Source organism: Triturus cristatus, chromosome 3_2, assembly GCF_964204655.1.
Source record: "Triturus cristatus chromosome 3_2, aTriCri1.1, whole genome shotgun sequence".
Classification (NCBI taxonomy): Eukaryota; Metazoa; Chordata; class Amphibia; order Caudata; family Salamandridae; genus Triturus; species Triturus cristatus.
This window is the reverse complement of record NC_140584.1, coordinates 823,497,858-823,521,224: the sequence shown is the minus strand read 5'-3', so window position 1 is coordinate 823,521,224 and position 23,367 is coordinate 823,497,858. Positions and strand designations below refer to the sequence as shown.

Genomic DNA, 23,367 nt, shown 5'->3' with positions numbered 1-23,367 from the left:
GGAAGTCAACCATTGACTTCCAAGTTGAAGCCACCAAATAGATCAGCCAAGTGGTTGGTGTACAGATAGTCTGCTCTGGTCATGGGGTGTGAAGAGCTTAAACTGGATAGAAAAAGCATCGGAAGGGGGATTCGAAATTTCAAGGCAAGGATGTTTCTGGGCAGATCTGCCCTTTTTAGGGTGAGTTTGATGCAATCAAATGGTTGAGCAGGAAAAATACACCTCTGAGCCCTAATGTCGTCTCAAATTTGAGTGACAGCCCCATACATGATGGATCCGGTGGATCGCTTTAGTAGTCTGAATCTTCACCCTCATACCCCTTCCTTTTATCAAGTTTGGGGACATTAACAATATAGATTTTCTGGGCAGGTGAAAAGTATGGAATTGAGTGAGTCAGCTGATTCCGGCTGTGGCTTGGCAATAGTTGGCTCTGGGGTAGATAGGTGTTTCTAGAATGATTAGGGAGACCATGCACTACAACTGTGTTGGTTGAATTAACTCTGTTGGCAGTGGGTTCGAATGGTACTTGGGTATGAAATGGAATAGCAGGGTTGAGAAGAGTAGGCCCATGAGAAGTGGTGCCCCTTCTGCGGATAGCTGCCTGGTGGGGCATGTGGTGATTACGGGTAGGCTGCAAATGAGCTCCTGGCGCAAGGATGCCAAGCTATTCAGGAGGTGAGCCGTTCTACAGTAATTCAATTAAGATGGTGAGGCTCTCAATCATGGATGTCATTGTCCCCATTTCAACCCTGAGCGTATTAATAAGTTGGTGGGTGTTCTGGAGTTCTAAATTTGATGCAATCGCATCAGCAATCCCAAAATAAGTCTGGTGGAGTGTCTTCCCTGGGGTCATCAGACCAGTTCAATAAAGGAGTGAACCTGCTAACACCAGGAATAGCAGGTCCTAGCTGCGGAGTGATGTTGCTAGGGATGAATGGGGGGTGTGTGAACCCTCGCAGTGTCAGATAATGCTTCCTGATTGTATCTAAGGGTCCCTCCTATATAGTGTTTTTTGGAACATCGCTGGGATGGTGGGTGAACGGCTTGGGCTAGAGAATCTGGAATGGGGGCTGGCCAGATGAGGTGTCTAGGTAGCAGATTCATCTTCTAGAATGCCTTCGCACTCGCTAATCAGGTTATCAATGTGATCTAGAATGCAATTGCCTGGGTGTTTCAGCAGTTTGATTTTTTTTTTTTGTGGTTTACAAAAGTTATACCTTTTTCCACTTGCCCACCACCATCACCCTCCATAGTTTTTCTTTCTCATCCCTCGCACGTGGTCCAAGGCAGATGAAAGCCAGCCCAACCATTTTCCTATCAATATTAAAGCAGAGCAGTGGTAATAAAGTAAATACTTGGTTCAACAAGTAGCCTACACAATCACTCGGTGGGCTATAGCCTAGTAACTGGGTAGTGAGGGGTTGGGGCTAGGCAAGGGGATTCATTCTTAAATTAGTAGAAAGTGGTGGGTGCCTAAATAACTTCTCCCCACTACTTGGGCCGCCTGTGGGACAAGAAAAAAGTTGCCACAAGAAGATCACTAATTGGGCCGAGGCAGGGCAAAGATGGAATAAGATCAAACGACTAGCGGCAAAGGTCCATAACCATTACACAAAATGTGTTAACAGGCAGACCCAGTTTGCTTGAAATCAAAGAAGTACAAGTCCAGACCTTGCCCGAGCCAACTGATCGAAAGAGGAGAAAGAACACGCACAGTACCTCTAGTGGCAAGAGTCTGCCTGCTATGGGCAGCCAGGTGCAAGAGGGATGGCCCTGCCTCTTTCTGGCAAAGACAGGCCTGTCCTTGGCCCGCATGTGTCCCGGGTCTCAGCAGGCGCTTAAGTGTGTGTTGGTGGCCCCTCCCTCCATGGAGCAAGGTCTTCTGAGACGAGAATTCCCTCAGGACGTGTGGCGGTAGCTGCTTGTCCCCATCCTAAAGAAACCTACGCTGGACCCTGCCTCCGCCGAGAACTATAGACCCATTTCCAACATCCTCTCCTTGCCAACGTTCTGGAAAAATGTGTGCAGCAGCTAAGCCTTCACATCAACAACTTTCACCTGCTAGATCACTTTCAATCAGGCTTCAGACCGGGACACAGCACAGAAACCACCCTCCTCCACATTGTTGATGACACTCTCCAAGCCCTAGATCTAGGCAAAACATGTCTCCTAATCCTTCTAGACCTTTCTTCTGCCTTTGATACGGTGACCCACGAAATTCTCCTTTAACACCTCAAATCCAGGATGGGGTTGGAGGGCACCGTCCTTGAATAGTTTAGATCCTTCCTCCAAAACCGCTCACAAAGACTCCTCATCAATGGCGATCTATCCACCCCCTCTCCAGTCTCCGTGGGAGTCCCCCAAGGATCAACCCTCTCTCCTACCCTTTTCAACCTCTATCTTGAACCTCTCACCGAGGTGCTTCGTGCCGCCAACATCTCCTACCTTACGTACGCCGGCGACACACAGGTCTACATAAAAATCTCATTCCCCCCCCCCTACCTCTAGTGGCAAGAGTCTGCCTGCTATGGGCAGCCAGGTGCAAGAGGGATGGCCCTGCCTCTAAAACCGCTCACAAAGACTCCTCATCAATGGCGATCTATCCACCCCCTCTCCAGTCTCCGTGGGAGTCCCCCAAGGATCAACCCTCTCTCCTACCCTTTTCAACCTCTATCTTGAACCTCTCACCGAGGTGCTTCGTGCCGCCAACATCTCCTACCTTACGTACGCCGGCGACACACAGGTCTACATAAAAATCTCATTCCCCCCCCCCCCCCAGGACATTCTCTCCCTAAACAAGGCACTGAAGCTAACAGTCCACTAGCTCAGTGCCAACCAGCTTAAACTCAACGCAAACCAAACCGAATTCCTTCTGATCTCCCCACCCAACCAAATCCAGGAATGGATCAAGACCATCACGCCACTAAACTGCCCTCCTACCATTGTAAAACTGTAAAATAATAAATAAAAACAATCCTAATATCCAGCGCATTCTACATAAACGTGTTGCGTCTTTATCCCAGACTTTCTCAGGGCTGTAGAGTCAGAAAGACGCGTTATGTCATAAGTTGGTAAACACCTATATAACGTCAACAAAGTGTGGAACATGCTGACTCTAAACAAACTCCACCAATGAATGGAAAAGAGCATGCAGACAATACCATGGGGTATTTTGAGAAATTCCATCTCCGGAAGTCATGTGTACCATCCCTAACTGACAACCTCTTGTCTTGGGGAAGGTACATTGACTACATTTTTCTCGTGTACAGGATCTGATTCTTCCTGTAATGAGTTGGTATTATATTTGTACTCATTGTTATTCAATCTTCGATTCACGTCATAGTAAAACGTCCATTGTGTTTTTTATACGTTACTATTTACACAACCGAAGCATTGCCTCCAGCCTTTATATGAAACCTAATTCCTGTAATGCAGTTTTGCATGCCACCAGCTCACACTTTAAACATCAGAAATCACTCTTTATATGTTGTGCTCCAGACTTGTATGTTATGTATGGCACTGCCCATGGACAATATCCACGATTGCACTTATTTGCAGCTGGAGTGCTGTCTGTTGTAGCACGTAAGCTCATTTCAGTGCTGAAAAGAATATCCGAAACTTGGGTGCACGGTTCATGTGCTTCAAGTTGGGGCCTTGGTGAAGCTCTTATGCACTTTAGTTTCTGGTGGTCAAGTCTCAAGCTCGGGTACAACTCTCCACCCTTCTCTTAGCAGTCTTTTTGCTTGGCTAAGGATTCTTCTGTATGGTTTTTTCTCATTGGCAGTGTCAAACCACAATGAGACTCTTGTAGGCAGAATTACCGGTTGTGTACATGGTACTTGTGATCATCTTGCTTGGGGTGGCTTCTTGTATCTGCTGCCTTCTGGGCTATGGTGATAACTCAGCCAGGCAAGTTTGCATCTTTAACCGATCTGGTCACTCCACTGCTCTCTACTGGTCACAAGAATATCATTAAAAGTTCTTTGCCATCACTCGACCAGGTCCTCCAATCCCAGCACAGGAAAGTTTACATCAGGGCTACTCAAAGGATTTTTTTTTGTTGTTGTTGTTGTAACCACTGCATTTCCCACATACTTGAGGATTTTCCACACTAGCCATCTATTGCTTATGCTGCAGGTTTTAACAAACTATTTAGCTCAAACAAAATTCCTAAACGTTCACATGTTGCTGCACAGTTGACGGCCCTTCACGAAGATTGAGTGGTCACATTTCTGCTGTATATGGATGTTAAACTGGCACTGAGGTGAAACCTATGCCCAGACCATATTAAGTGTAACAAGCATTTACAATGCAATGGTCTCGGCATTGTTAAAGTTGGAGCTATTGGCATTGCTCATGACATTATTTTTGTTTATGTTTTTGTCTTTAAAACATTTAAAGAAACTGCATTGTTATTTACAATGTCAATAGCTTAAGAAAAGTAGGCGAACGGAAACAAAGGAATTTGTCCAGGAGCACACGGTGCACTACAATTCCCACAGCGCACTGGAGAGCCAGGGAGCTGACGTATGTCGATCCCGGAAAGCAGGTTCACCCATGCCACTGAAGGTCACGTTAAGTAGCGGGCCTCGGACGTGCACACCCATTTGTCGGCTGTCTCAGAATTCAGCTGGTGCAGTTAGGAAATATGCAACACACGGGCTGAGGGTGGAGACAGCTGCCACCTTCCCCATTCCCGCGTGATCGCCCTATGACCCGTCATGCCGATTAGTGCCAATCATGCGCAAAAGCAGTTTATTAACCTGGACGCATGAACAGAGCACTTTGACTAATCTCCCTGTGCCTACGATTGTAAATGTGTAGCCTGTGATGCACCTATATAATTCAAAAGAAGTAAATCTCCACTTAATGTATTTGATTTTGCATCATCTGACAACATTCACTAAAGTGCAGAGCTTAGCTCCGCTCAGGTAGGTTTGTGTTAAGTGACAATGAATCCATTCAATAAGCATTCATTAACTCCTGGGGATGATAGGGTGAGACCAGCAGGACTGAGGAAATATGAGAGAAGTAGAATAACAGAAGAAAGGCGAGACAAGCGGGAGCACTGAGGCAAGTTGAGAGAAGTCAAAATAGAAGAAAGCGGAGATAAACAGGAGAACTAAGGAAAGGTGAGACAGTACAGGAGGACTGAGGAAAGGCGAGAAGTCGATGAATAGAAGAAAGGTGAGGCAAGTGGGATTGAGGAAAAGGTGTAAAGAAGAGTGAAGAGGACAGTGTGGTGAGCGATGGTGGAGTGTGGTACGGCATAAAAGAGGCAGGGGACAATATGTTGGTGCATGAAGGAGAGGTGTGGTGAGGCTCAGTGAAGTGTGGGGAAGACATTGTGGTGAAGCATGGAGAACTGTGGGCAACCAACCTAGATTGGTGAAATAATGTGTTGTGGGTAAGTTGGTGTGAAGAGGGAAGAAAGAGAAGGTGGTGAGGTTTGGAGGAGAGTTGTAGGAGGAAGGCCGCGCACTGGGATTTAGGGAACAAGGTGGGTTGAAAGGTGTGGAAGGACATTTAAAGACTGAATGGGATCAAGTCCTACCACATGCACATCCACAATGAAATGACCTTTAAGCGAGTTCCAGGCAAACACCGAAAACAAACATCCCACTTATGGTCCCTGATCTGATTCGCATTTCCACTGATTGTGAGAAGCCGTAGACTGTTTTCGAACAGCTTAGCGTGCTGACACTAGCAGGCACACAGGGCTGTGTTTCTCCTCAAAGCTATTCCGGGGGTGGGGGGGCTATGTCTCCGTCACTGCTCTCCTTGTAGGTTCGTCTTGGTGGTGAAGTGAGGGCAGCATTCAGAAGAGAACCTCATACAAAGCAGCGCCATTCTTGCTTAGGTGATATTGCAAGACAGCATCCTGAAAGACTTTGTGGTCATTTGAGAACTGTTGATTCTTTAGTGTTTCAAGAATTAGGAATGAGTTGTCCCCTATTAAGTCATAGTTATTTAGAGCAGCCTCCCAACAGCATTACTAACTATGCTTGTTTAGACAGGCCGTCAGGTGTCAAACTTTACAAAAAGTTTTGGAGTGCACGCGAACCAGGCACTATGCTACGCCAGGCTCGCTGCTGCGCCTCTTTGAAATGGTTTAGGGCCGCCAGCATATTACATGAGTAAATAGAAAAGAAATCCAAACCATGTATAGTGATGCGTGTGCCTTTGGTGATGGGTGCTTAAATTAAAGTACCATGCAACAGTTCTCTGTTACAGATGTGTGTCTCGGTTCTTAAGTGAGGCTTTACCGGAGATGAGCGTGGGGCTGCCCCTCCGTGATCCCGGAGAGCGTTTCAGGGCGCCAGTCTTACCTCCTAACGCAGGATCATTAAGTCGCAACGCTTCCCTCTTGCATACGACACCAGGTGACTTCAAACAGCGAAGACAAACGAGGAGCCAGGCAAGTCACACCACATCATACCACAAGCTACAGCAAACGAGAAGGGACTAGGTGAGGTCTCACACAACCCTCCTCTGTTCTGCGATTGGTCACAAAAGGATTCTGCCCCGGAACAGATTGCTCAGCTGGCCCGAGAAACACCGCCCACCGCCCCGAAGTGCTTGTTTCACAAATAGCATGTGATCTGCAATTCTAATTAGAAATTTGACGGGGTTGCGGTTGAAGGCACTTATCCATTATTTTGGCTACCTGTTCGGGAAGCCAGTCTGTTTCCAAACAAAAAGCGCAGTGCGCCTGAAGATCGAGCTGTGGCAGATGCTTAGTAGGCATTTGAACGTGATTCAGCCAAGGACCTGTTGGCATTTCACTTGCTAACTTTGCTGCACAAGGCAGTTGAAAGCTCGGAAAGAATGAATTGTCTACCGGGAAATCTCTCGGTCGGTGGCGACTTACCCAAGATCGCACAATATGTATTTTAGAGGTGGAGGCGAGACTCCGTTATAGGGCCTTCTCTGACTAGCTGCGTTAAACCATTTGACAAGTTTGCACAAATCTCGGACTTGGTATGTTTCAGATACAGTGTCCGAGTGTGTTTTAATGAAACGTTGTTAGCTTCTCATAAATAAGGGGCGAAACATTTCCGAAATATGCTTATAACAAGCACACCACTGCCTTTCTCCGAGGCGAAGCAGAAATGCCTCGGAGAAAGGCAGCGGCGGTTTCGAATTCGGGGGCGTGTTTCTTTTCTCTCCTCTTGCCATTGGCTGGAGGAGATAATGAGAAGTAGCAAACTCCCCCGAATCCGAAAAGGACAGGGCCTGTTCGGAGAGACAAACCTTCTCCAATGGCTGGCCAGCATTCAAGAGGCCAGCCAATGGAGAAGAGGGGCGGGTTCAAGCCCCTCTTCTCCAAGTCATTTAATCTCGCGAGCGAGACTGCGCAAGTGCAGCCTTCGCTAGCCGAGACCTAAAAATGATGTAATACTACTGAATTAAGTACGGCATAATTTGCCTTTTCTTGCCCCATAATTTAGTCCACTCCGCCACATGACTTGGTCCTCAGCATTCCAGTTGCCCTGCATTAGATAAAGAATGCCACTGTTGCCAATCACACCACTTTTTAAAAACCTGTAGACTGTGGAGCATCTTACCCAGTGCTCAGTTTGTAATGAAACGAGCACCAGGCCGACTTTTATTTCTTTTTCTGGAGGTGTAGCCCAGTCACTTTTAGGTCTCGCCTAGCGAACGCAGCGCATGCACTGCTTCGCCTTGGCGAGACTATTGTTGGTTTTGCTAGCAAAGGGAGACAAACCATGTGCGCGCACGGACAGGCGATGTGCGCGCACATGGCGTCTCCTCTGTTTTACAGGCTCTCTGTGTGCTTCATTTTGGCTTTCAGTACATGTGCGTGCCCACATGGCGTCTCCTTTCTGGCTCTCGCGCTCCCAGTGCGTGCTCACACTACAAGGCAGTCACACGCTTGGTTTCAGTTGGCATAAATGACCAAACCCAGGGAGTGCGCAGCTCTATCAAGTAGGAACGTTTATTTGAAGGAGACAATAGGGTTAGTTTGGGGACGGTCTAGTCATCTTTTCACAGATACAGTAATCCACACGCTGCCTTCCCATTTCCTTTAGAATATTAAATTTGTAAGCGTACGAGCATGTTCTTCCCCCCCCCCCCCCTCCCCCTTACCTTGTCGTCCAGCATTTCGGCTGTTCAGGGGGGGGGGGAGGGGCAGAGACAGGCAGGCGGGGGCTGCTGGCTCCTGGAGGAAACTTCTTGCCAGTGACTCGGACTAGCTGAAGTGAACGCTTGAAAAGTGCCCCGATGAGCAGAAACTCCCCTTGGCCCCTAATGCCGAACATTTTACGCAGGAATACTGAGAGCAGGGCTCACCTCGAGCTCTTGGCATGCCCGGACATCTGAGGAGATTTATTTTTTTCGTGAAGGGGGGGGGGGAGGTGTCTATGACATAGCCACGGACCCTGCCGCTCGCAGGGAAGGAAGAGGGGACACAGCCCCCTTTCTGCACTGCCCGGGACCTCCGAGCTGCTCCGTGCAGCAGCACTGACACTGCCTGCCTGCCCTCAAGCCCCTCACACACAGGGGGATCCACATATCCAAACACTCCGGCATGAATACCCTGCTGTTGTGCCTCCTTCTGAACTGTAGGCATGAAGAAGTGTGCACGCTTTGCTCCCCACTGTTCAGATGAAGCAAATGCCTCTAGCTGTTACGTAAAATTTTCTAGATTATTGTGTTTGTAGCGCTCGCTGCGGTCAGACTGCTTCTGAGCGCGTGCTCCAGTAATTGAGAAAATGAGACCACAATCTGGCAAGTATTTAACAAAACTTTACGATGTAAAGTCCCCTACCAATCCTGGAAAGGTGTTTTGTCACTGAAAGCACAATATAAACACCCGAACACTATATTCTCGTAGTTCGGTCATCATTGGTCGGATTTCATTTGTGTATGAAAGGCATAGCCTGCTGCATGCTCTGCGCTAGCCTCTAGCACATTTGTGAGCAGCAGGCTTATCTTATGAGTGTTTCTCAAAATGACTGCAACACAGTGCATGTCCTGTGGGACTGCCCAGCTTTGACACTGTTGTTAAAGGATTTGGAGCAAAATGAACACTTAAGATCTCTGAACCTCTCTCCACAATGCAATATTGCATGAAACGTCTAAGCTATCAATCTCTTATCGCACTAGGAGATGGTTTTCCACATCTGTTGGTAGCCAAGCAGTTCTACTAGCCGCTGGCAGCACAGCACCTGCACCTGCAGCCTGAGCCAGCCCTGCCCCAACCGCACTCCCGCCCCTTCCCTGCTGCACTCACAGCTCAGCTCTCCTGCCGCCCCCAGAGCCAGACCTCCCAGCCTCCCATAGCAGTACTGGCCCCATCTCCCAGCCTCTCATAGCAGGCTTGGCTGCATCTGCTGATGCGGATAATCCTTCCTTCTTACTTGGGGACCAGGCTCGTGCCCCACACTGAGACATGCCATAGGTTTGCATAGGGTTTGATTGGCATCAAAAATAGGCCCTGCCACTTGAACTATTGACGTTGCAAATAATAATGCCTTTTATTTTTGTTTTAAAAACATAAATAAAAGCAGGGATGTGAAATTCCTATAGCCCGGGACATTGTTTGTGGTCAAGGGCAACATGTTTTAATGTCTATTTTGTCATTGGGACAAGTAGGCCCAACACCCTACAGCACAAACCCTTTAGCTGCCAGTTTACAGTACCACATCAGTTAAGGTAATGTGTCCATGTGTTAACACTGTTCAAACTTGTATTTATGGTTCATTAATGCAAAGCCTTTATTATTAGGGTGAGCACTAAAAGTAAATGTTAGCTCTGCCTGCACTACTGACGGTGGTTCCAGTATAAACGTGTACACACGTTTTCAAAGTTTAGTAATATGAGGCTATGTAGAATGCTCTCGGGTATATGCAAATATTTGCAGAAGCTTGAAAGGAACAGTGATTCTTTGTTTCAAAACAAAGTTCACAAAAAAATGCAAGTAGGAAAAATATTTTGCTAACTACTGCAGCATCATTTAGTGACACGATGTATGCTTGTATTTCCCAAAAATATTCATAATGGAAAATCAGTGTAACCAGTTAAAATATGATTCTGGGAAACAAAAATAAACTAGCATTGGCAAAGCCAGTAGGTCTAAAATTGGTGGTCAGGCTTTTGGTTTTGGCAATGCGTGACTTGTTTAGGCATGGTTTTTGTAAAACCTTACCTGTGTGGGAGCTGTGGGGCCCTCGCCATTCTAACAAGCATTGGCAAAAGAGACTTTTTGGTCTCAAAGCACACATTGCCACAGCAGTTCCAGGCACTGAACAAAACTACTTTATGTGCTCCTTGTAATAGAGCAGAATACTGTCACTCACAGTGAAGCCAGCTGCTAGACCGAGAGAAGGGCAGAGAGAGAGAGGAAGACATAATATTACTAGACACAAACGGTCATGGTTAACCCCAGACCTAATTAGAGGCCAAATTATTAAAGAGACCCAAAGTGCATCCATGGTATATATCCTTGCATTAAGTGCATATATACAGCCTCCATGCATTCACTATAATTTACAGAAGTAGGCCAAGAAATAGTATTCCTAGAAAATACTTGTGAACTGCATTTTAGCATGAGCAAATGTGCATGTGTAGATTTGCTCATGTGAAAGATCTGAAAGTTCCACATTCACTTTCACCCCCCCCCCCCCCCCCCACCACTTTTTCCCCCAACCCTGAAGTTTTACATCTGCCACTGCCAGGAGTAAATTTACAACCTTTTTCAGTATGGGAAAAGATTAGAAAAGAGTTGGTGAAAACCCTTAAAACATGCAAGTTAGTAGGTTTGCACTGACTCAAAAGGGCATTCCAACCCTTGAACTATTGCTTACCACTACCTTCAGCCCCTGTATGTAGACCTTCAGAAACGTAGCAACATAAGGGAATTGCTAGTATTCAAACCCTACTATGGTACAAGCCCTGGCATAATTGGAGGCTTTATCAGAACTCTTGCGTAATGAGATTGCTGCCGTAATTTGTCGCCACATTACATGGCACAAAAGGGACCAGTGGATTTTGTTACAGGACAAGTAGATATATGAAGCAACCTGCCCCATGGACAAGTAGATATTCTATTAAATTCACACCCCTGTAAAAGGCATTAATTACAATGCCAATAGCTGAAACTCTCATAACTGCGAGACCTATTGCAAATGCTTGTTTTGGTATCTGGAACAATATTGGAAGGAAATGCAAATCACCTTTTACAGCAGTTCTGAAGATGAACTAATGAGATATTTCAGTAGCTTTGTGTTGTATGCAATACTTGCTGACACCAGTGGTATCGGGCCTTCGCCTTTAGAAGACATCCTTAAAAAAAGACTTTTTTTTTTTTTGTCCTTAAAAAAATGGTGAAATATAATTACAAGCACTAACTTGTAAACTAAATTAGTGCGAGGGTTCAAAGATTTGAATTTCCTTCAGGAGGCTGTTGTCATTTCTGTACTTCCGTTCCTAATCCTGGCTGGATTAGTGGAAGCTCTGGAGTTGAGAATCTGTTTCATATGGAGATTTGTGGGCAGGGGGGGGGGGGGTGCTGCACTGCTCACATGTTTGGGAGGGATATTGGGCATTCCCGTCGCCCTTAATACACATTGTAAGCTTAACTAACTTATTTTTAACAAGTGATGGGACCAAAGAAGTTCAGAAAGTGGCTTTCTTTAGTGCTTACATTCTGTTTGAGTGTTAAAAGAACATTTTGCTATTACTCAATATACTTGTTCTTAAAATATGACACTCTTGCTCTGCTCAGAACTTGGACACAGAACAAAAGCAGGGATTCTGGGCCAGATGTACGACCATTGTGAGTAGGGACTCACAAATTGCGAATCGCAATGTACAACAGTGTCAGACACTGTTTGCGATTCCCAATGGGGTTGCAAATTGCATACCTCATGAATATTGAGGCACTTGTAATTTGCGACCCCTTTGAGAATGGCTGGGTCTCCCAGGTATGGTGGCCTGCTGGGTTCAACACACCATGTCTGGGGCTGATTTTAAATAAAGCATTTTTTTTATGCAGCCCGTTTTCCTAAAAGGTATATGGGATGTATTAATTTTTTTTTTTTTTTTTTAACCAGTTTACCGCAGCGTAAACTCTGCCACGGTGCGGGCGAAAAACAGTTGGCATAGTTCGGACGGCTCCCGGCCATCCTCCGTGCACGCATTGAACGGGTTAAGGGCAGGTAGTGGTCCCTGGGACCACTGCCTGCCCCTAAACTATTTTCCTCTGCATTCACAAAGGGGAAGGGGTCCCTTCTGCGAGTGCTTTACCACCCTTCTGAGAAGGGTGGTAAACTGCGACTGTTAGGTGGCCGCTAAACAGTCATTCATAGTGCCCAGACTCACTATTAGGAAGAGACGTCCTCGAAACGCCCCTTCCTAATAGTCACTAATCCTATTTAGCGAGTCTCAAATTGTGCCTCGCTAAATCGTGTTAGTACATGGCTCTTTTTAAAGGTGTTGGGGCTGCTGGAAATGGGAGCCTGAGTGGGTACTTGCATGTCTAGGTAACCTACATTTTTGTTCCACTGTTCCTTTCTTCTATCCACTGTTTCCAGTACCCTTTCCATACATAAACCCTTTGGGTACCACAGGGTAGGCCAGGCCTACTGCACCTTAGCTGTGGTTCTTGGGTGTCTAGCCTAGTACTCTGTAAACTGATCCCAACTGCACCCCTTCTGTACTGTCCAGGTAGCGAGGGTATGCAGTCTAAATGTGATATTGCACCTGGCTGAGTCTGCGCCTAGGTACATTGCCAACATTTCTTTAACTTGCCACCTGTGAAGTCCCCTTGTGTTGTGGCTTGTGCAGTTTATTTCTTACACAGTATAACGTACAAACCTATATTTAGAGAGAAACAATCACTCTGGTTTCAGTGACCAAGTTGTGGAATTTGTGGTTAGCAGCTAAATTCTACCAGCGACACTTTATTAGGTCTCGCTAGAGCCAGCGCATGCGCTGGTCTAGCGAGACATTTAGTAAGCGGGTTTTTCAAGTGCTACCAAAGGCCACCAGCTTGCTATTGCGTGCACAAGCGTGCCTCGCTCCGCCTCTTGACGCGATCACTTTCACTTTTGGCCAATACTTGTTTTCTTTACTTTTGGTATAATCGCGGCACCCGCGCTTTACTTTTAAAACTAAAAGTAAAGCGTTGGTGCCGCAATGCTTGTTACTTCAGTTTCGAAGTTTGAATGAATAAGGGGGCAAAGTAGAGTATGTCGCTGTTGAAACCACATAGACGTGAATACTGAACTTTCTTATTCAGTGGCAATGCCTTTGTTCCTTATAAATGTCATGAATATGGAGGCTTCTAAGCCATGTCAAAGTACTTTCAACACAGCCAAACCAGAAATGGTTTTTGCTGATCCATGAGGTACTTTTCCTAAATTCCTGCAGCAAACTACCAAAACGAAATAGCACAAATGACGTGATGGACGCTTACCCCGGACCTGTTTTTGTAAAGCGAAAATGTATCCGTGCTGAGTCAAGAGCTCAAAGTAGAATGTAAAGTGAGCCTCCTATTAATCATGCTGCACTCTGGGAATGTGTGTAATTTGGCTATGCCGCCTGGGAAGAACACTGTCACTGCTACAGAGAAGGCGTATATTGTTTTACTTGGTATGGTATGATGGCACTAGAGTTTCAGAGCTAATGGCACAGATGGTTTGAAAAGAACAGTGGATATTTATAGGTCACATGATCTACCAAATGGCAGCCAACTTAAACAAGCACAGTGGAACTCAATTATAAATATGCACTAAATGTGCCAAGTCGTAGAACCACCAGCAGTGCGGGAAATTAGAACCTAGAGTCCAATGCTCACCTGGAAACTGGTTCCCTGGCTTTTTAGTATGTGAGCTACTTAATCTCCATCTTCTCCCTAAAATATGTTTTCCCTAGGGGAAACTCCTTTCCCTAAACCCCTATCAAGTGGGTAATTACTGTTTCCATTAAGTTTCCTATCCTGGAACACAACTTACTCTGCCCTTTACAGGCATACATTTGTACGCTTCCAGGTTCTGAAATTAACCCCAGGATTTTGTGTTCACATTATTTGAACAATGGCCCGCTGTAAAAAAAATAGTGTAACTTTACCAAGTTTGAAAATTCAATTCGCCTGGATTTCTACCATTTTATGATTCAAAAATTACACTATCTTATTCTGAAAATCAATTTGTGACCTGTACTTTCATAAATTGCATTTGCCCCTATGCACAAGACCCGCCCCCCCACCACCCCCGGAGCCTTCCTCTTCCCATACTACACATTCTACCCCCCCCCCCCCTCCTCCTCAAAACACCATGACACGAGCAAGGAAACCTAGCTGGAATCCTTACTTTTCAACACAAGATCCACAAACAAACGTCAGCGTTTCTGATCTACTCTCTGAAACCACACCAGACATCTTCATTACAGAAATATGGCTCAGCAAGGACTTTGCACATTTGTGGCACAAAGCCATCCCTCCTGAATTTTGCCTGATCTATAAAAATCGTATGCGCAAAATTAGAGGAGGCCTATCATCCATAAAAAATCAAATCTAAAAACCAGTCAAACCACACCATTGATTTTTATTTTTGGGGGGGGTGTTTTTCTTCATCACGTAAAAGATCGACTCACCTATCAATGGCAACTTGTAAGCCATCGCAAGCATACTACAAACCCGCATACAGACAAGGGTAAAAATTAATTAGACCTCAACTCTCATCTTGAAGAACTTCCATAAATATGTGGCTGTAAGACATTCACACCTGGATGTTCACTGCATTGGACAGACCGATATCAATGGACAACGCCCAGGGTTGACCAATAAGACCATCACATAGATTAACGACAAATGAAAGCAAAACTCGAGGCCCTCCAAGAAGTCAAACCTAGGAATAAGCATGGATTCAGGCTTATCTTTGCTACCGTGTCAACATAAAACAAGCATTGGCATAGCCAATAGGTCTCACCTTTGGGACCTTATAGTGTTTAGCCATGCAACAGTTAATGTTGTTGCAGTAAGGATATTGTGCTGCATAACTAAATACTTATAAGGTCCCAAAGGCGAGACCTATTGGCTATGCCAATGCTTCTTTTTTCTTCTCACTTGGTCTATTTACAAGTAGTAACTTGTTTTCATGGGACCATCATAACCTGAACAAGCAACTGAGCATACTCTTAATGTGATCTTCATAGTTAAAGTTTATCCCTGTTTCTCTTCTGTGTAATAGAACCACTCACAATGTGGGGTACTGATGGAGCAAGTATTGGAATGTTGGCTTGTGGGAAATTTGTGTTTGTCAATGTCTGGGGAATTTGTAACACTAAAAGGTGAAAATGGGTTTGTATTAGGGGTGGGCAAAGAATTCCACTCCACCAGCTTTTTGCTCACTCCATGCTGAGTTCCCAAAAAATCTGCAAGTGATGCAGAGCTTTCTCTCGCGCAGCTTGCAGAGCAAGAGAAAATGTGCACTTGACCACTTCAGCGAGATATCTAAATGTGTGCAGTTGCGGCAGGTCGCTGTCAAGTGTGTTGAGAGTTCCTGCTCAAGTAGATGTACTCTAGTGGGAGAAAGAAGCAGCCTCCCTCTGGCACTCCGCATGGTGCAGTTCACGCTGATTCTATAGCGCTGGAGTAACTCCTGTCGCTAAAAATCAGTGCACCGCTTTTTGCTTTTTTACACTTCGAGCTCTGCGGAGCGTGAGTCCTTGTATTTGAAAAAAACAGTTCAGCGACTGGCAGATGCATTCACATCCAGTTTTGTTTTAGTGTGAGTAGCTGTTGCACATGCATTAAAAAATGAGCACTGCTGATGCACGTACATCCACTATGGCTATCTTGGAATACATTTGTAAAATTATAACCGACTCATTTAAAGATGGCTGTGTCACTCTACTAGCCAGCACTGTAAAGGTTGAAGAGAAGTGATGCTTCTGCCCAACCCTACTCTGAGCTGCTCCCTCTAGAGTCCTGCTTCTGTTGCCCAGCTCACGGTAGACTAACACCCTGGACATTTTTATAGAAATTCTCACATCTGTTTTTTTTGATTTACATTTGTTAACAATACTACTAGATTTATTGCACATAGTGATAAGTAATGGTTCTCCAAACCATGAGTCTAGGAGCTTTCTCTTCTAGAAGACCCATTCTCTAAAGTGGGGTATTTGTAATGTCTGCCATTCGTGCAGGCATACTCGCCCCCTTGTATGAAGAGGTTGCCGAGTATGCGGAGTCTTCCTAATCTAGATAAACATGAGCTGGCATGGCCTGTCACTATCAAACGCTATACAACTATCTTGAATAATGTTAGCTAATGAACTAGAGGGTTAGAAGGAAAACTATGGTCAAAATGTGCTTGCAAGTCTGTCTTGTGGCAGAGTGCATGTTAAGTGCAATTCATAAATCTAGGTTGACGTATAGCTTGGCAAGTAGCTGCTCGTTAGAACCTCTAACAATCCAATAGATCCTCTCTCTCAGAATTAATTTTGAACATGCCAGTGCCTGTGTTGGATAACTCGGTCATAGTTGGGACTATAGTGTATAATGTTTAGTGGGTACGTTTTGCTTGTTATAAACTAGACAAATGAGAATTTGTCTTCATGCTAATCTAATATGACTGTTTCTTCACAGGTGTCTTTTATGAGTAATCAAAAGCAGCAGAAGCCAACGCTATCCGGCCAGCGTTTTAAGACTAGAAAAAGAGGTACGGGACCTTCTAATACCAGACCTTGTGATCAGTAAATCCTTCTGTTTGGTTTGTTTGCGTTCCTGCATGCGTTTTCATAATTGTTTAAGTGGGCTACTTTTTTGACTGCCTGCAAGGGTTCATGTAAAGATGTAGCCCTCCATAAAAGATAATGCATTTTATTGTGTGCCTTTCTGAAATGGAGAAATTTTCAGGTAGGGTAAAAATTGCTTCGTTAACCCACTTGGCAACACTTGTTTTTTCCTTCAGTTATGCAGGACACTGAAATCCTCAAACATCTTTTTTTCTTTAGATGAAAAAGAGAGGTTTGATCCTACTCAGTTTCAAGACTGCATTATTCAAGGTTTGAATGAAACAGGAAGTGATTTGGAAGCTGTAGCCAAGTTTCTTGATGCTTCTGGAGCAAAACTTGATTACCGCCGCTATGCAGAGACTCTCTTCGACATCCTGGTGGCTGGCGGGATGCTGGGTAAGCAGGGCAGCAGTGTTCCCCCAGTTTTTCATCATGTGGCAGCCATTTACTTTTTATCTAATATACTTTATCACCATGAGGGTTTACATTTTGACTTTGAACCTAGCATTAACTCGGGACACCTTCACTGGCTTTTAGTTTTCTTAAAATCAACAGAGTTGAATTGCTTTGTTTTATCCTCTTAGAAACAACAAGAGTGGTTGGTACGTAACTAGAAAAACTAGCCAGTAAAACAGTGTGGGAGAAAAAAAATATTTTGTAAAAGAACCCTCACTCACCAACCTGGTTGGTGACATGCTTCATCATAGGGTTCCCACCGGAGCAGGTTTTGTATGGGGAGTGATTGTGACAAGTGGACTTGTCACAATCACTCCCATAACAAAACCTGCTCCGCTGTAACTCTGCGTTGAAGCACACCAGTCAGGCACTCTGCCTCTCTGGTGGGAACCCTATGATGAAGCGTGTCACCAACCAGGTTGGTGAGTGAGGGTTCTTTTACCAAAAAATGTTTTTGTTTTACTGGCTAGTTTTTCTAGTTGTGTACCTATCACTCTTTTGTTGTTTCTACTAGTATTTCCAGGAGAGTGATCCTCTCCCTCTCTTTGTTTCCTGTTTCATTCTCTTCCCACCCCCACCCCCCTCCCCCCCCCCCCCCCCGCCCCCAAACACACACGGAGTTTTAACTAATGTGTTTTCGCTTCCTGTCTAGTGTAATACCCAAGATATAAGGTGAGTGGCCATATGCGTTCTTTTGTACTATCTGGCTGCAGCTGCTGAAGAAAATCTGCCATCAGAGCCACATTGTTTTTTTTTTTATCAACTTGTGAGAACCCATTGGAAACCTGATGGCAATGCATAAACTTGCTTATCAGCTAAAATTAAGTCCCTTCTTGTTCGAGTTAAGTGTAAAGAATTCCCAATTGTGTGAATAAAACATTGACTGCTGATGGCACGGCTTATGACCATTTTATTGGCTTTGCATTCACTTTATTTTCCAGCCCCAGGAGGTACTCTGGCAGATGACGTGATACACACAGATGTCTGCGTCTTCCAGGCGCAGGAGGACCTAGAGACCATGCAAGCATTTGCCTCGGTGAGTCATTGGCAGATTTTAGGCACTATGAGATTTATCTGGAAGGCAAAAGCTTAATAGGATAAGTTCTCTTCCCTTAGAAATATGTAGGTCACGTGTTAAAATCTCCCGCCCCCTCCCCACCCTCCGGAGATGGATTGCGGAGAGGATTACTCTTCGGACTGAAAGGAAGGATAAAGCTAGTCAGTCGCCCTGGCACTGTGGGATCTACTGGGTGGCCTGATGTCAGAGGTAGAGCATGTCAAAGACTGCCCCCACGTAACACCAGAACAGCGGTCTTCGCCCCTCCTGATCGACTTTGATATTGAACACATGCAAACAATTCGTAGGGCTCATCCCGTTGGTTCCAGCATGCCTGATTAGTGTTTGAGGCTCTGCCACAAATTATGACTTAAGTATTAAAGGGTGATCAACTTTTTGCTGCTGGCCTGTGTGGGTGAAGTATAGCTCGAGTGACTGGACGCACTATATCTGCTTTTTGAAAGCATTCATTAACCTCCTGCTGGCAGCGATTCAAGACAAAAAAACATGACTTTTGGTGAAAGATTAGGTACTTTGGTGCTGTCGCTGGGGTCCCTGTATGACCACCATCTTCCTGCCAGTGGTACAGGCAGGGAGGAGGGTTAAGCCTCCACTAATTGCTATTCTTTGTATGGTGGTTTTCCCACGGTCCAGGCTGCGCTCAGTAGGCATGACTACAAATTAACTATTTTTGATGGCCTCTTGGATTGATCATTAACTTATTCCAATGTAGTTTTGGGTTTTGTTGGTTTTCTCGCTCATTAGACTTGCCTCTCTGCTCCCCCCCCCCCCCCCCCCCCCCCCCCCACACACTCCCTCTCCCTCATGGCTGTTAAAACCCCCAACAGCTTTGATATTCGGATATGAGGCTTGATCAATTCAGCAAAGCTGATAGCCATACTGTCTATGCTGAAGCAGTGAGGTTGTGATACTTCTTTACTTAAGTAAACTTGCCGTTCATGGGATTGGTATAGAATAAAATCACAATGGTTTTCCAAACATTTGCTGTACTCTGGTCCGACCAAGAAACAACTGGTTGCCATAGTTATCTTGCATTTAAATAGGTGGCAGATAAGATGGGCAGTAGTGGTGGAAGAATACTTGCTTAACTTCTAAAAGTTGAGGAGCAACATTTTACTATAGCCATGGTCTAGTTTCTTAACCAGAATGAAGAGCAGTTCATGAAACAAGCGATCAAACATCATGCAAATCCCAGACTCTGCTATCCTGCTGGGAATAAATTGTGGTGATTTGCGACTTGGATAGGTCATGCCAACGTTTTGATCAAACTGGTGTCTTAACCAAGGAAGGGATGACCTGGTTAAGTCTGACCACTTTTTTTTTTTTCTCCATTTAAAAAAAAAAAAAACTTTCCCTACCCCGAGAGATTAGTAGTTTCTCAGCTTCCAATAAAACCTGTGCTTCTTTAGACTAATCTCTGTAAATTGGCCTGAAATGCTGGCGTTCAGAGTGTGTATAGAAGCACGTTCTGACCACACTCCAGTGTCTATTCTTCAGATTGTGTGTGGAAAGGGAAGACTCAGTCCATGGAGCTTCGGGACAGAATTATACCACAGGAGACCAATCTAAAAGCTGTGCACCCAACCGTTATTCGTTTTTCAGTATGTGCAAGAAAAAGACAGGGATTCAGTGGTTTGAAGGGAGCTGATGGTCCTATTCGCCACAGAAAACAGGCCTAAGAGAGAGAGAAGGAACTGAGAAAGCTGATGCAAGAACTGGAAGCCATTCATTAAAGAATGCGGCATAAACTAGACTCAGAGCGCAACTAATATGACTAAATCTGGACTGAGCAGGATATGCTCTGCTTCATATAATGCTATGTGGGTGGCAGCAATGCAGGATATTACTAGCACATAGATTGTGCTCCAATTTACACTTTATCATGGTCATGGTTGTGGAGATGACTGGATGACCAGATCACTGTGAAATTTGTGGACTTTCATCAGACCCATTACTCATCACAAGAAGATAACACTGGTATAAGTTCACTGTCTACAAAGAACTCCATAAAACCAAATTAACCCCTGGATTTGTCGGACCAAGACAAACCTATAATAAAAGTAACATCTGCTATTGCCAGGTTGAAGCCCTTTAAATATCTGGGTCTGGATGGATTTACACCTTAGTATTGTATCTTTTGCTAGACTATACCACCGATACTTACCAAGCTATTTAACTCCTTTGCTGAAAGCAATTGGTGATAACTGCTACAGAAGTCTATCATCCAAGTAAAGTAAAAAATAAACAGCATTGTAGTTCATAGTCCTGTGTTGCTGATGTAACATCTATGCAAAACTCTTCCCAAGTATCCTGGTTGCCAGGCTGAATCCCTGTATGTCCAACCTCTTGGAGCCGGACCAGGTGGATTTTTATCCTGGAGTGAAAATGAGGGGGGGGGAATATTACACATAGTGTACTTAAGTTTTGAAGGTCTCAAAAAGGAAGCCCTGCTGTTTGCAATCTGTGGCGAAAAGGTGTTTGACAGGGTCCACTGGCCTTGCTGCATCCAGACTTAAAATATTTTGGTATTGGGGATTGCTTCTCTGGTGGAATACTGTGCAGTTTAGCTTCCTCAAGGCAATGATGCAGGTGAACTTCACTTCCAGTAGGTTTCAGGACTTCCTGTAGTCACTGCTCCTTTTTGCCCTCTATGAGCTACGGCCTCAAATTGTTTGAGAGAACCCGGATATCTAAGAGCTAAGGTTTTCGGGAGTTTCATACTATCAGCCTATATGCTAGCTGCGCTTGCCAATTCCATTCTCTGCCCGCCTTGGTAGACATTCTTAGAGTACAGAGCATGGTTTAAATTTCAGATACTCCGCATATCCCCTACGCATCAACATTCTTCGTGCTGAATTTCCGACAGCTTGTGCTGAGACTGCCATTTTTAAATTTGCACCCCACAAATCACGAAGTCTGCTGTGGAAATGGGACCTCGATTACCAACCGCTTCACAGACCAGTTAAACAAGGTCTCTGGCAGCAGTACTACCTTTCTTGATTTGGATGGATTGCTGCTTTTTAAAGACTAACGCCCTACCCAATATCTTGTTTTTATTCCAGGTGCTCCATCTACAATCGCCCTTTAACACACTACCATTGGATCTAAATCTGTAAGCGTGGGCAGAAGCCACAAATGTACTATAGATGAGGGTGTTCTTGTAGTTTCTATATTGTTGGGCATTCCTCTTGAGGTATGGTGGAAGTGAGGAATCTGAAAAGCATTGGTACATCAAGTGATTGTAAGCATACACATCTGGAATGTCTTCTGGCAGCCCAAAATGCAGCATGGGGCCTATATCCGCCCCTATAACCAAAGCCTCTTTGGCAGATGGGATTGGGTGGCAGCAAGGAGGGGTTTGACCTCATCGCCACTGATGCCAGTCCTCTTTAAACCAGACTTCACCCCAGGTCTTTTGGAGGATATTTATCTTATTGGCACACCACAGCAAACTGGTTTGCAATTTATTTGACACAGATGGGCTCATGCCCTTTGACAGCAAATAACTAAATATGGGCACACTGATTCAGATGTTTGCACAGACCCTTCAGTTAAAACAAAGGTACACAGACCCCAACGAGCAGTCCCTGACAACCCCCCCACCGCCCTATGTGGGAAGGGTATGCCCAGACGTGGGTCCCGTGCTCACTACGTCACTGGAGTCAAGCTATCCTGGCTGAAGAGGGTGAAACCCCGAAACCGTTCCTAGGATGCTTGATAACGGTCCAGGGAATGCATGGCTTGGCAGTTCGGGCTGGACTGTTCCCATGAGGCACAGAGTCAAGACTGATTTGCAAATTGCCATGTCTGAACTGGGGGGACGTGGTGAGCAAAATAACGATGGATTAAACCCCTATCTGTGACTGGGGGTGAATGTTTTGCCAATGTGCAACATTCCGTCCATCTTGTGTTTTTGATTTCTCCCCCCCCCCCCCCCCCCCCCCCCCAATCATTCGAAAAGTGAAATTTCCTAATGACAACTATACTCTTAATCTCAAAAAATATCCTTTACTAGCCAAACAATTTGGAAAGATCCGCTGGTCAGAAGCTGATTTAGGGCATAAGTGCAAATAAAAATGTAAGATTTTTTTACCGTACCAGAAATACAGCCAGGAATATTTAGCCGCAAAACAATGACCAAGATAGCAATACATTGGTATTTTACCCCAGCTCTGACTCTGAAATGGTGCCCAGATTTGAAAAGGAATGCTGGTGGGGTTGTGGGGGGTACACTCCTTCAGTTTGTGGAATTGTCCCATGTTGACTATACTGGGAGAGTATCTTGTATGATATAGAAAACATTAAATGTACACAGCCTGCACTTCCGGCCTTGCATAATATTAGGACCACCTCCTAAGCAAATATTTCTGCGTAAAATTAGGAATTTGACAAATTGCTCTTGCGGTTTATGCTGCACTCCAGGCAATTTCCTTTTGAGACACGGACAGGATTCCAGATTACACTAACTGGCATTATAGGCTCTGGCACTGAATACCACACTCTAAAGAACATGAAGGATAATCATTCAGGGAGATAATCTCTATATAGCACACTTTCTCAACTGAATTCTGTCAATTTACACGTCCTAAGTACCATAAGCTACTGCATGTAAGTCCCGTCCTAGTTAGTAGGCATAGTAAGTCTACTGGCAGGAGAGCTGGAAAGAACGTGTTGGGACCTAATGAGTGAGAGGGCTGGGTAGAGTATGGTTCAGTTGCTTTTCCTTTATTTATTTTTTTGTCTTCCCTTTGACTTCTGGTTCCCCCTCAGGTTGTAGCCTGTAGCTTTGTATAGGTTTATAAATGTTTAATCTATCACAAATGAGATGACCGACTTTCTGTTTTTAGGTTTTCAACAAGCTAATCCGGCGTTACAAGTACCTGGAGAAAGGCTTCGAAGAAGAGGTGAAAAAGGTTGGTCTAGCAATAGTTTGATTTCTGAACATAAATGTCTTGCTTGGGGACTGCATGTTTGTTTTTGCGTGCTTCTGTTAGCTTATAACATTTCCTCTCATCAAGGACTCTACTGCGCAAATTTTTTTTGAATTTGCCTGTTGGAGCCATGGG

At 44.9% G+C, this 23,367-nt stretch overlaps 1 protein-coding gene across 1 annotated transcript in view; it reads left to right on the top strand.

Moving 5' to 3' along the window:
• Positions 1–23,367, top strand: part of BZW1 (basic leucine zipper and W2 domains 1) — a 50,497-nt gene that overhangs the window by 2,945 nt on the left and 24,185 nt on the right. Inside the window, exons 2-5 of the mRNA XM_085649033.1 lie at positions 16,619–16,691; positions 16,987–17,163; positions 18,165–18,259; positions 23,149–23,214. Coding sequence (XP_085505159.1) covers positions 16,628–16,691; positions 16,987–17,163; positions 18,165–18,259; positions 23,149–23,214 — 402 coding nt within the window. The 5' untranslated portion in view covers positions 16,619–16,627. The remainder of the gene's footprint in view (positions 1–16,618; positions 16,692–16,986; positions 17,164–18,164; positions 18,260–23,148; positions 23,215–23,367) is intronic.